Source organism: Cariama cristata, unplaced genomic scaffold, assembly GCF_000690535.1.
Source record: "Cariama cristata isolate BGI_N322 unplaced genomic scaffold, ASM69053v1 scaffold14894, whole genome shotgun sequence".
Taxonomy (NCBI): Eukaryota; Metazoa; Chordata; class Aves; order Cariamiformes; family Cariamidae; genus Cariama; species Cariama cristata.
This window is the reverse complement of record NW_009612450.1, coordinates 12,954-25,304: the sequence shown is the minus strand read 5'-3', so window position 1 is coordinate 25,304 and position 12,351 is coordinate 12,954. Positions and strand designations below refer to the sequence as shown.

Genomic DNA, 12,351 nt, shown 5'->3' with positions numbered 1-12,351 from the left:
GGGTGTAATAAATAATTAACTAACATATTTAAACTTACATGGTTGCCCAGTGTACCCTGCTTTGATTATTTTTAATACATGGCATCTGCATTTGCATCTGCAACTGTACTGTTCAAGATTTCTTCAGTAACTTTTTTCTGCTTATGTGGCTTTAAAACAAACAAAAAACCCACAAAGCCTGAAAGGTCCTCTTGGACAATACATTTTAGTAAAACAAGTCCTTCTGCACCCGTGTACAGGATCTGGTAAACAATATGAATAAAGCTGATACATGGCATTGGCCTGAATTAAAACCACTACATTATAAACTGCAATACTAATATATTTTTGTCATCTTGAGTTCTACTAACCAGACGCATGCAATTCTCTCAGCAATTCTTCTAGTCTGAGTAAAATAATTCTATTTTGCTGCTTTTTTTTAAAAACCTTTAAATTAGAACTTTTTCAGAACCAGCTGATAGGACTTCTTCATGAAAAGCACTAAGATTTCTACTAATGTAACAATATTTGGGTTCCAAAAAGCATTTTCAAGAAGAACCTTATGTCTCTATTTTGTTGGAAGAGGGTAGCCAATATCCCCCCCAAAAAAAAGAAACGCCCCCCAAAAAAGAAAAAAACAGAATATTTACAATTGACTAGTTACTGACAAGTTTAGGAAGATCTTAGAAGGTACTTCAGCATGTAAATGAATGATTAAAAGGACTTATACGATGTACAGTAAATCAGTTGTGTCACTTTGGAATAAAAAAATACCTGCTCATTTGTATACCATTTTCAGCTGTGTATTTATAGTAATATATATATGTACACACGCGCGCGCACACATATAAAAGACTGAAAAATCAAGATACATTAATAAACAGGAGCAGTAAAAGTAACAATAACTTAAGTAGTAGTTAACATTTGCGTGAAATTACTTTGCAGAGTTTGACCAAATGCACTTAGAACATGCTCTTATTTAAAAAAAAACAAACAAACAACAAAACAAAAAAAAATAAAAAAGAATGAAAACACCACAAGATTCTGTAGAACCAATGCTATGTCACCACTAGGAGAGCACCAAGCAAGGCACCATTGGAAAGACAACATACTTGAATAAGTCTCTATAAATAAACCAAATGCTAATCTGGTCGAAAAATCGGTGTCTTTGGTAAAAATTCTATAAGGATGACCTGTACAAAAAGAAAACAAATATATATTAAACAGAAGACAGCAGCAATCCTATTATCTATCACAATGATAACTCCCATGCATTTTTGGTTTGTTTTTTGTTTGGTGTTTTTTTTGTTTGTTTTTTTTTTTTTAAAGTTCATCAAGTTGTGATGACTATCAAAGACCACAGTGCTTTTCTTAGGTAGGAGACCATCAGAAAAGTTATGTTTGATATAATTGTTTTGGGGTAGAAAACAAAAACTCTTCAAGAATCAAGTTGAATTGGAGAAGTTTTCCTACCAATACCTAACACATCTAAACAAACTGAAATAAGCTACTGCATAATTATTCTTTAACATAATGCATTTAGTTTATTAAGAAAAAATTATGAAAGACATACGCATTCATTTAAAAAAAAACAAAACAGAAGGCACAATGTATGCAAAGTTAATTTTCCATTACACATGCAACTCCCTTTACTTCAAAAATGTTTCCACTTAATATAGGATTCTAAACCATGTTTTTAGTTCAAAACTTGTATAGAAAGGTGTATCAACCTTTGCAAAGTTCCCATATCTAACAAATCGTCAAGTAGTTAACAAGAAACTTGACGAATGCTTTTGTATGATCATTCTTATGGTCCCCATTCAAATTTAAACTATGTGTTTCAGAGCTATGTACACATGGTAGGGTACGCTGCAGAATAGAATCCAAGTATTTTTCCTACTTTAAATAGAAAGTTTAAAGAAAATGTTTACTTGCACATTTTCTTTCTTCAGAAAGACAGTCAGAATAAAGCAGCATGATTGTATTCATAAACAAATAAATGCATCTAGTAACATAACTAAGGATTTTATTTACTTGTAAGGGGAGCTTGCCTTTCTAAGAAGTTAAAGAATAATTTCTAAATGTTTCTGATTGTAAAGGAGAACACAACTTGGTTGCTTAAAGAGTAAACACTTTATCTCAGTATGATAGCATACTGAACGTCAGAAAAGGAAGCCTCAGATTTTATTTCTAAGGCAAACACTTTTGAAATAATGAATACCAAAATCAGGTGTGTAAGTTTATTTTTAGAGATATTCAGAAGTGACCTATTTTCAGAAGTGATGCAAACTGCTCAAAATCCATTGATCATTGATATGAGTCAACCACAGGATGCTTCAGAGATGCCAGGGCTTCTGATACTAAGGCAAGGTTTCAAAAAGGGAGCAAGAAGTAAAGCTGGAACACTGTGTTTATGCCAAAGGTGTAAGACCATCTTGTCTTTATTTAATTTAATTATTTATTTACTTAATTTAGCATCTACAACAGCGGATTTTGAACCTCAAGTTGGCAAAGCACCAAGTTTTGGGTCCAAAAGTCGAATTTAAATCATCTGTTTTAAAAAAAAATTAAAGTGTTTATTGTTTAAAATTAAATCATGAACCCAATATTACGGGCAGTTTTTAAGAGACTAGCAAATCAGTTCACTGAAAATGAGAAAATGGTACAGAAAAGTTTTGTAAAAATTTTCTCATTAACTGTATCCAGATATATTAGCTGTTTCACAAATTGAAAATAAAATCTTCAGTCTTTATCCTATAAAACTATACGCCCATGCTTACATATTATTAAACAGGTCAACTGATTTTAAATTAACATTACAGATGAATGTTCATCTGTAAATGTTGCCGGGCCAAAGTATTTACAAACTAGCATTATATGTGGTTTTTTTTCAATTGAATCTGCAAAACATTGAATGTGACAACATTTTCCTGTAGAAAAACAAAATCTTCAGTGAAATAAAAATCCCTTCATTTAGGTAAAGCTCAAATCTACTTTCTGAAATTTGCTTTATTCCATTTTCAGTCACATCTCATACAACTAAACCAATAAATTTTGTAGAATATATGTTACAAAAAGTCTACTTATTCAGTGAACAGAATAGAGCCATTCCGTAAAAAAAGCATTTTAAAGATCTTATGTTGCAGGCTAGAAGTAAGATCTAATACAGAAACAGGAAAAAGGGGAAGACTGAAAGAAAAATATTCTTTCAATATAATTTTCCAACTACTTAATCACTTTAAAATTTTCTATATGCATGATAGCTTTGTTGTTTCAAAGAACAAAGTACCATTTAATGAAAGATCACAGATAACTTAGAACTAATACAGTAGATATTTCTCAAAGGCTAATCTTTATTTTTCAAAAGTTGACCCTTCCCAGTGCATATTTCCTACAGCATTAAACAAATTATGCAAATTCTAATGTTTCTTACATTTTAGTAGTTTAATTTCATCCTACTTTATGTACCTCTGAGATATTTTGAAAACTAACATAAAAACGGCACCAAAAAAGAGCAAGAAGGTTGCAAGCTAAACAAACTGAAATCCCACACTGGACATCATTCGTTTTAAACCACATATAACTTCTCACTGTATATTTCCAAGAAGGGCTTATGGAGTCTCAGCCAAAGACTGAAGAAAGCTGAAACTCCAGACATTGACTTCAAAATATTTCAGTGACACCAATTGGAGATAAAGATACTTTCAAGACAGTTGAGGTAAGAGGCAGTTAAAATCTAAAAAGGCCAGAGGTTTCTTAAGCTCCAACAGCTTAGTTGAAAGGTCTTCTTCCATACTTTTAGACTTGATTAGCATTATATAAAACAGCCATATCTGACTTGCTGCGTAACCAAAGTTGTGCTTATTCTTTATACAGCATCTAAAATTTCACACTCCATCAGCACATGTTCAAGCTATTTTATCTTGGCAATTAATTTATTATTTTTCAGAACACAGTGAAGCCTTGTTTTCAAGTCATTCATAACTTTATAAATCAGTCCTGCACATGAAACCATGCATCTGTGAACCGTAGAAAATCCTTGCACTCAGGCGATTAAGCTCCTGACACCTTTACTGATTAATAATCATGAAAAGAATAAGATCAGAAGCAAAATAAATGATCATTTAATAGAGAAACTCACAAAACAGCCCTTTAACTTACATATTCCATCATGTTATTCGTTTCACATTTCCTTTTGCTTAGTCTCCAATGCAAGCACAGCTAGACAAGGAGGAAAGAAAAAGAAGAAAAATGAGCTGTATTTTATTGCAGCACACAGACTAGCCCATTTGTCCACCTTTCATATTTTTCGTTCAACAAAAGCATCTGTTTCCATACTGTGCAATTCAAACTCCAACAGTACGAAGCTGCTCCCTGCGGCACTCACCTTGTGGTATAACCTATTGTTTTCCCATTCTAATAACTTCTCAATCGATCTTCGTGTCTGGAAGACAAATGAGAAAGAATTTTACTCTTGACTGGTTTTAGAAAAACTTTGTTTTGCAGCTGCTTTTGTGTGAAAAGGAGAGAGGTACAGGACAGTGACTGAGTACAGGGTGGTCTGTAGTACTATCAAAACTTCTCTGGTATTAAATAGTAACTACAACAGAATCAGCTTTTTATGACACCCAAATAACTATCTTCAACCAATTTGGAACAAGGACTGTTCATATATATCCTTTCTGGTTCTTGCAGCCGTTATAACTTTAAACCCACAGAAATTCTGAAGTGGTCTAAATACAAAAGCAGGAACATTGGTCCCCCAGTATCAGTGGTCTAAATATACTACTTCTAACAAGGTCGGTATCTAAACTGACAAATGTTGCAAACTATTTTGCAATGCTGTAGGTCAAGTACAAATACGCAATACTCTAAACAAAAGAGAAATTTTTGTTACTTTTATACTCAGATTTTAGAGACTGAAAACCAAATGCAGAAAGTTACAGTAAATTGCACGAATAAGCATTACTAAATCTGTGATTTGTATAAAGAGCAAATTTGTATAAAGAGCAAATATGTATAAAGAGGAAACCTTAGGATCCTAAAGCAAAGTTTTACTGCCTCCGTTGTCCACGCTTGACTTCAGACAGAGAATCCTGAAAGCTGTTCTGCACAGCTTTTTAAGATTATGCATGCTAGTATTAAAGGACATTCTGTGCTGTAAAGTTTCATAGCATTTTGAATATAATTATTCAGTTATATTTACATTTGAGAAATACATACTGACATTTATGGTCATTTGACTGCCAGAATATATACTGCTTAGCTCTAAATGGGATTTGCTACTGATTATGAATAAAAAGAGGATAATTCATGGTGCCAGGTGTTAAGATGAGACCAACAGAGCTGCAGGTGCAAAAGGACGGAGCAATGACAAGGATCAAATACAACTTAGTGCAGCTGCAGCTTCCTTACAAGGCAGAGAGGGGTGAGGGGAAGGGATGAGAAAGCATCTTGCTGCTATTACTACAAAATACAAGTACTGTAAATGAACCTTAACAAATCAAAATGCTGTGATGAGAAAAAAAGATTGTCTGAGGAAAATAAAAATTAGACAACCAATCATTCATTTCCCACCAAATATTAACATCTTCGTGCTCAAACATCAGTTTCCCTCTAGTTTAATATCGAAGCAGTTGTGGGGAAACACATCTAGGCATCTACTGTGGTCACATGATTAAAAATTAGATCATTGCCATCTATGAGTAATCATTACACTGATTTTTTTATTATGTTTTATTTTAAAAAGCACAAGTCAAGGAATTAGTAGGATGTGGATGTGCCAGTGACTAATTTATCGCATCAGTTGGGAACTGAGTATTTTGGGGGTTATTGTTATTATTATGTTTTTAAAGACAGTGCCCTTTAACAATAATCAGCAGACCTCACTTGTTTCTTTGTAAAGATAGCCTTTTAGAGTCTGCTCTCCTTTTAAATGAAAATAGGGCAGCAGTTATGGTCACACTTTTGTTAATTTAGTTGCCAGTCAGCTCCAAATCAAAAGAAAATAAGGCTGCAGAGTGTAATTAACATTCAGTTCAGTCGTTTTGTCCCTTGTCTAGCCCCCAAGCTTTGTTAAAATTGCCATCTGAATGCTGAAGGCTGTAGGGAAATCGATTTGATTCTAATCGCACCATGAAAAGAACATGATCTAACTGCTTTCAGCCCTCCGTAAATCTGTACTAGGTCTTTAGCACAATGCAACTTCCAATTTAAAAAGCACTGAATGTCTCGTCAATGACTTTGTGAAGAAAAAAGAACAAGGAGCAGACATAAAAATTCCAATAGTTGTTTAAGCATTAAAGTTCATTTGCATCACAGCAAACCTGAAAAGGGCTGACCTCTCAAACCGCCTCTCAGGTCTATGAAGTTGTAGCCTTGACAAGCTCACATTGACAGAGCTCATTGACTCTGAAAGGCTACTCTATCAATGGTGAAAAATGGCAATAGGTTCTACTCTGAGCAGGCATCTGCCTGCCCACCCGCTGCTAAACCAATGGCAAAACCGATTCAAAACCTGAATCTACCTTGTAATCTTCCTTTCCAGGACCTTTTAATAACAGATTAAGATCACTATACAATTTAATTTCATTGTTTGCCCCAAAGAGTGTGAAAAACATCCAAGCTTTTCAAATTCCAATAAAATTACATATATATTACAATACGTACACACAAATAAGAAATTGATAGGTAGTTATGTACTATTAATTGGTTTGTTTAAATAAGAAGCCAGTTTAAAGTAATTTGACTAACGTGAGATAAAAACACATGCAGCCTCAAGACCACGATTATTTATGTTCCCAGAGCCTTAAATACAATCCTGCTTGGAGTATAATTTGGGATAGTCATAGCTCCCAAATCACGGCATATTATCAATACAGGAATGTTAATGAAAATTAGACTGTAAAATATTTCTGCAAACCTCAGAGCTCAGAATAAAAAGAAATGAATTAAACAGCATCACACAATTCACTATAGTAAGTTTTCTTCCTACTTGACAGGTGAAAAAAAGCACTTGCACGTGCAGCTTAATTAATCACTGCTCTTGACATCTCAATGATTTACAGTGAGGAGCAGGTGAGGATATACAAAACCAGAAAGGAACACTTGATTTGAGTGTAGCATTTCCAGCACACTAGGATGACAAGCTTATATATTCTATCAATGGTGTACAGAAAAACCCATACAGAAAATTATTTGTTAGCCACAACAAAAGCACAAATTAAGTGGAAGAGAGACTTGCTTATTAGGAAGATTTAATACCATCCAGCTTTTAAAATTTTTTCTTTAAAAACCCAATCCAATATTTGAGCAGAGCTAAAACTGCAATTCAATACACTTTTTAGCATACCAATGATAAGAAACTATGCTTTGTAACATTCTCTGTGAAAAAGTAGATAGTCTTTAATGTTATCCACTAGATTTTGTGAAACAGACCTCTTCAATCAACTATCTAGATGCAATGTTTAATGAAAAATTCCTGCAAAATAACCGATTCTTTAAAGATATTCATGTTTGACAGTGTCTTCTGAAAAATCAGACTACCAAAAAAGCCCAACTCAGAATACACTTCCACCAATGCTTATTGCTCTCAACTAAGGAAAATAAAGTTTTGCCCTTAAACATGGATGAAATAAAAATAGGAAGACTAAGTACGAACTTCTCACGCAGAAAGAAGGCTGTATTGAATACAAATAGTGTACTGAATACAAATACTGTTACGTCTTTGCAGTGTCTAGTGAAGTTAGCTTATGATTCCAGATGCAGTTATGATCTGGACTGGGAGGCTGTGCAGCCGCAGAGCCCACTCTTGCAGTGCGTGACCTGGAACACGCACGATACACTAAACTACTACTGCATGGGCCGAAGCCCCCTTAGCTCCTGCTGTAAATCAGTGAATGACTGGTACAATATTAAACAAAAGGATCTTACATGACTCCTAAAATGGTGCTAATTGGAATACATCCTTTTGTCTTTATTTAAGTGGGGAAACAACATGGACAGTAACAACACAATCCTCTGCTATCGATTTTATTCATAGTTTTCTGGGAACAGCAGAAGAATCTCCTGTTACATGCATTTGATCTTTCACTTCCCATCTGAAAACTCCAAAACATATGTAAATGTAGTACAACATTAGTCCAATAAATAGTACATGGAGATTTTCAAATTCCTTCATATAAAACTTTACCACAATCAAGTACTAATAATTTTGAATACTGCCCTGAAAAAATACACTTTATGCTCAAATTTCAAAATACAAAGAGACCAATTTAAGTAAATTTTTGTTGATTCTCATATGGCCAGAATTTGTATTATACCCCACAGAAGAAAGGCGAAGGATCCTATCGGAGGTCTGGACTATACCATCTTGGCTCACTCAGAGAGAGAAATGATGGAAGCAGGAATTTCTGTTCATTCTCCAAAGATATACTTGACTACAAAATTTATAGCCAAGTAATTTAGTTATCAGCACAAACAATGAAATATCAAGCTAGAAGATAACCAAGTCACACAACTGTACGCTCACTTTCAACATGCCAGAACATCTCCCAAGTCAATTCTGATGCTCATATTGGTGCCAAGAAAATGCCAAAGCTGTACTCAGTACAGGCATAACTGAACTACATATATCTTTTCTGTGCTGAGAAAGTCCCCACCTTGAATACTGTATCACCAATAAACCCCTTAGAAACCGTAAATTGGTAAGATTCCCATCTTACTGAGGAATTCTTTATTTGTGAAGGGCAAAGACGACGAAGGTCTTCCTTTTCTGTCCTATTAAACTGTCTTTATCTCAACCCATGAGTTTTACTCTTCTAATTCTTCTCCCCTACCCTGCTGGGGTGGGGGGGAAGCAAGCGAGCAGCTGCGTGGTGCTTACTTGCTGGCCAGGGTTAAACCACAACATGGTGCTCTCTGTAGCATCTTGAAATAACTGCCTTGTCCAACAGGATTACTATTGCTGCACCTTGTCTTACCTTACAGATGATTCTGGGCAGAAAGTGAGCACAGATCAAAGCACAGATCAAAGCTCCTGATCAGGCAAAGAGAAATATAATCAGCAGAATTCTGGAGCAGAACTGACAACATCAAGTTGACCTCAGAAATTTCCCATTCTAAAAGACAGCCTTGATAACATTGTCCCGTATCTTCACATGATCCATAAACTGACCTAATTTGTATGGGTCTCAACCCTGGGTTGGTAAATCACCGAGATGAATTTAAAGCTTAATGAATCAAATCAGATCAAGTACTTTCTGGAAAGGTCTCTTCCACCACATTGTCCACTGATATAAAAAGGAAAGCAGCGTTATTTGACATTACTGCCTATTACAGTTTTCAGTGTCTAAGCCAAAGATGCTTCCCCAGAGACTCTTGTTACCTTGATTCTCAAACTCCTAGACTGTTTAAGAAAGCACCAAAGCCATGAAATATAGAGAGAATGGAGAAGGTGTACAGAAACATACACCCTGTGTACATTTTCCAGGAGTACCATGGAGAATATCTTGTAGTATTATCACCAATGTATTAACTGACAGATACTGGATGAGTATTTTCCAAAGTCATTTTGGTCTGCAGTAGAAACATGTGGCAGAGACAAATTATCAAGGGAAGTTCCTAAAAGTTGAATACAATAGTCTTACATAAATTTCCTCTCAAATATAGACAATCCAACAGACCAAAGATGCTAACTTGATATTTTAGCCACTGGATATTTTAGCTGTCCTATAAGAGCTAAGTCACCAAATAAGTGTCGCTAGCTACTTTCTGTAATGAGGTGACAGTGACTAGAGCCAGCCATTGCGGAAACTTCATACTATGGAGAAGCCTTCTAGAAGAAATGGTCTTGACCTTGTCAAAATTAACACAGTCCCTTGAGAAGGCCTAATTAAGATGCAGAAAAACACATTTCACAAGCAGACAGATGTTTAACTGATCCATGAAGCACTGGGATTTTAACAAATGTTGTTACTTGAATTTGTAAATAAAGATTTGTAACTCTTTTATTCTAGGATTAAATTCCAGCTCCGATTCTCTGTGATTATAAGGAAACAAAAACCATGAAGCTCTGTTCCCTCCAAACAAATTATTCAAATCTGGCCATGACAATCTAAAGTGTTTGAAGGACATTCTCACAGAAAGGACCACAGAAAATGAACACGTAAAATAGAATTGACCGTAACAGGGATGAAAATAGGATTGAATCTCTGCCAAATAACTCATCTGGTGTCATTCACTGTGGGAAATTATAAACTGAACGTGGATGAAAATTCCACCTCCATCTTCCCCTTTAAGGTTACAGAGATGTTAATTTCGGTGTCTATCATTTATTGCCAAAATATCCAGTAGTATGCTATGGAACATAGTTCAAGACCAGTGCAGGTGGAGAAATTAAAGAATCTCAGGTTACACCTCTGTTAGGAAATTACACTGTGCACAGAAACATTCCCATTCACTTGAAGCCAGCTGGCAGGGAACAGCTTACATCTATATCACTAAGTTTTCATAACCTCCAAACCACTCATAGTGCCTGGAGCATTCTGATAACGCATAGGAAATGTTACACAATACAGACCCAGAGCCTGCCAGGGACCTCTAAGAGTACAAATCATCAAGTGCCAACTCCGAGGAACACTCCAAGGTTTAATTTATTAGTATGTAGGAAGCCTTTATCTCCTGCTGTTAGGACTGTCTAAGGGCAGGGGCCAAGAATGGAAGAGAAGCTACATGGCCAGAAAGACTGAAAGGCAGCACAACTTAATGAAATAACTCTAGAAGGCCCTGCAAAATCCCACGCTTTGCTAGCGGGCATGCTGAAGAGAATGATCTCTCTGAAAGGGACAGCCTCTACAGTGCCTTGCCCATCAAGGATTGAAGCAGAAAATTACAGAATCCCAAGCAGGATGATACTGTAGCTAGCTAATCAATTTAGAAAAAAATAAATCTGGCTACTTAAAAAAAATATTTTCCATCCCCATCATCATTATTGTTCCAAATGCAGCAATTTATTCCAAAACTCAGCAAAAATAGTTATGGGGAACAAAACGAAAAGTATCTAGTCACTTTCCACTTTACACCTGTGTTTGGTACGGTAAAAGACTTACCAACTCCTTCTGTCTTCTCTTTTGTAGAAGAGCCGACCCCCTCAACCTCCCAACTGTTTTGTCAGCAGTCATGCTTCTTGAACTACCTTTTTTTTTTTGTTAAATAACAAGTTACTCTATTTATACATACTGCTTGAGTTACTGAGAGTGCTCCACTTACACAGAAAATAGCATTTTAACTTGGTTTGTTCAATAAAGTGAAAAAGTGAATACATCCCACAGCAAGACCACCTTGAGAAAAAGCAAGAGAAGAGGCACAGAAGTGTCACTACCTCACATTTGCCAGCAGCCCATTCTAGTTTTATATTTGTTTTACAGTAACACAGTCCAACAAGTTATTGTTCAGTGAAGTGCTTTCTACTTATTTGAATTTTACCATATGAATTTCAGATAATTTTACATTCTAATTCTTTCCTCAACAGTGTTTGCACATGTTCCCTATTTGGCGTCATCTACCAGTTGCTAAAGAGGGAATCCTAAAAACGACCCTTCCTAACCTGATTCCCAAATCTGACAACTAGCTAGACCATTTTTAGCATGCTCTTTCAAAATAGGTGTATGTAAATATCAACTAGCTCACATTTGTTTTTTCAGAAACATGTCAAATTGAACATGAAAAGCAATACAAAAAGCAATATTAAAACCAAACCACTGCATGATCTATGGCTCCCTCTATATATCTTAGCCATCACAATGTGAAAGGTGGTATAACATGGAAATGTTAATCCTACACGTATTATTTTGATTAATATTAGAATGTTCAGAGATACATCCTTACAAATATATAATTAAAAATGCAATTAAATTTTAAATAGAGTTTAGATTATGCACTGTAGAAACCAAAGATATATGCTGCATTTAAGACTACTATAAAACCTATTATTAAGAATACATGAAGTTACAAATTTAAAATACATATTTTTGAAACACTAAAGGATTTGCACTTGACCTATAAAGAAATAAACTAATATTTTGTAATTTACTTATATTTGTAAGTATTCTTCATGCCAATCTCATTGCCCTGCCCCACCAAGCAGGCTTGCAAATTAAAAGACATGGCAGAACTATCTGTTCCCATACCTCATTAAGCACCAACTCACTACTCTACCCTTTAGGAAAGCACAGAAAAACCTGATAAACCTTTACAGGGTGCTCTGAAGGAAATAAAATCTGATTTCAGAGATAGAAGAAAAAAATCATACATCTATACACATGATGATTTCATATTTATAGTGTTCTACAAGCTTTGCCACTTTAAGTTCAG

General features: G+C 35.1%; 1 protein-coding gene across 1 annotated transcript in view; it reads right to left on the bottom strand.

Annotated features, from left to right (window-relative positions):
* Positions 1–1,121: 1,121 nt before the first annotated feature.
* The window catches only part of CHIC2 (cysteine-rich hydrophobic domain 2), a gene marked incomplete at its 5' end in the record, with an annotated part of 19,917 nt that continues 8,687 nt past the window's right edge, over positions 1,122–12,351 (bottom strand). The window contains 3 exons of the mRNA XM_009698644.1: positions 1,122–1,172; positions 4,141–4,200; positions 4,367–4,423. Coding sequence (XP_009696946.1) covers positions 1,122–1,172; positions 4,141–4,200; positions 4,367–4,423 — 168 coding nt within the window. The remainder of the gene's footprint in view (positions 1,173–4,140; positions 4,201–4,366; positions 4,424–12,351) is intronic.